General features: G+C 39.5%; 1 protein-coding gene across 1 annotated transcript in view; it reads right to left on the bottom strand.

The window, feature by feature from the left end:
* The window catches only part of LOC101856027, a gene marked incomplete in the record, with an annotated part of 35,382 nt that overhangs the window by 8,764 nt on the left and 24,990 nt on the right, over nucleotides 1-1,628 (bottom strand). Inside the window, 1 exon segment of the mRNA XM_013083177.2 lies at nucleotides 38-134. Coding sequence (XP_012938631.1) covers nucleotides 38-134 — 97 coding nt within the window.

Here is a 1,628-nt window from a genome sequence, read left to right as displayed (position 1 = left end):
GAGAGAGAGAGAGAGAGAGAGAGAGAGAGAGACTTACTTGAACAGAGTGCCATTTCCGCATGTTCTTTCTTCCAACGGCCTCAGAGGTTCACTTGTCATCTGCTCTGCTATAGACGTATCGCCAGAAACTGTCTCTGAAGAAAACAGACAACAAAAAGAAACATGAATTCGACTTTGATGGGTTAATTTATTCTTTGTGCACCACCATCTACGGCTTTACTTGCAACAAGTCTGTACGAAACCGGCCATGTTAACAATATTTTACCAAGACAAAGAATAAAACCACAATAATAATATGGAATATTAGTAAGGAGAAGCAGACTATTCCCGAATGTCCATCAACCATAATTCCCAGATGTACAGGGTGATAAAAAAAACAAACAAACAAAAAAACACAATAAAAAGCAAAATAACAACAAACAACTGTACAACTTAAAAATTTTTTTTTCCTCCTCACTGAAGTTTTGCGTTTCAAATTGGGACACACCATTTGGAAGTCAAAAGGAATTTGTCTGATATTAATTTTAGATAAATCCACAGAATAGTGCGTAAAAAAACAACCCTTTTTCAGCTATGTCCCCATTTTTGTAGCATGACACACTAGTTCACATTAGGCCTACCACTAAAAATCTCAACGATTGCGCCATTTTGCAAACTACAGCAGTCCAACAGGTCAACAGAAGTGTGCAGATAGTGTTTCTCAAGTTTCCTTTGCCTGCCGAGATCATGGTTAAGATTAGTGAAGAGCAGGGAGCTTTTTGTATTGAACATTTCTTCAACACCAACTCATTTCGTAAGTTTCGCACAAGGCACGGAAATAATGTTAGAGTGCCCTTAAGGCCTTCTTTGATGTCAAGGGTGAAAATGGTCCATCAGTTAGGACCTGTAGAGAATCAGAACTAAACATTCCATAACAAAACGACCATTTCAAGTCAAACACACACGTCACCAGGGTGCAAAATTCAGTAGATGAGCCCCATGAGACGTCTGTCCGTAGACGATGTCTGCACCAATGACTTTCCTACATCTCAACGGTTCGCATTCTCAAGGCAGATCTTCATCTACGACTGTCCCATTTTCTTTTTCGCGAAGCTATCAGAGGACAGAAATGTGTTCATGATTCCTCGATCGTCTTGAAAAGCGTGAACACTTCTTCTATGACATCTGGTTCCTTGGCAAAGCCCATACTATTCACCTTTCAGGTTATATCAACTCCACAAATGCTGTCTATTTGGGCAACCCCCCCTCCCCCTGTGTCTCTAGAAACAGCTCCATATTGTAAGGTGTACAGTTTGTGTGGCTTTGAGAACTCATGGTTGAGTGGATCCTTGTGTTTGGCCTCCAGTGAACATTGCGAACGACGCGTTTAAATGTGTCGAGTCCAAAGGAGGACATACAGACCATTGTTCTCAAAATTCTAGAACTTACAAAATATGTTTTTTAATTCTCTAGGAAAAAAGAAATAATGCTTAAAGGTTACACGGATGGAAAAATTGGTTTTTAAAAATAAAAGGAAAGGAGATAACAAATCAATCGTTTCATGACTTTCTTTACAAGATCTTTAAAGTTGGTGCATTTTGCATTTATAGGTGGTTTTTAAAAAAGCCATTTCCGTCCCCCTCCCCCCC

This window comes from Aplysia californica, unplaced genomic scaffold (genome assembly GCF_000002075.1).
Source record: "Aplysia californica isolate F4 #8 unplaced genomic scaffold, AplCal3.0 scaffold00216, whole genome shotgun sequence".
Classification (NCBI taxonomy): Eukaryota; Metazoa; Mollusca; class Gastropoda; order Aplysiida; family Aplysiidae; genus Aplysia; species Aplysia californica.
Note: the sequence above shows the minus strand (reverse complement) of the source record. Positions and strands in the feature narration are given on the sequence as shown.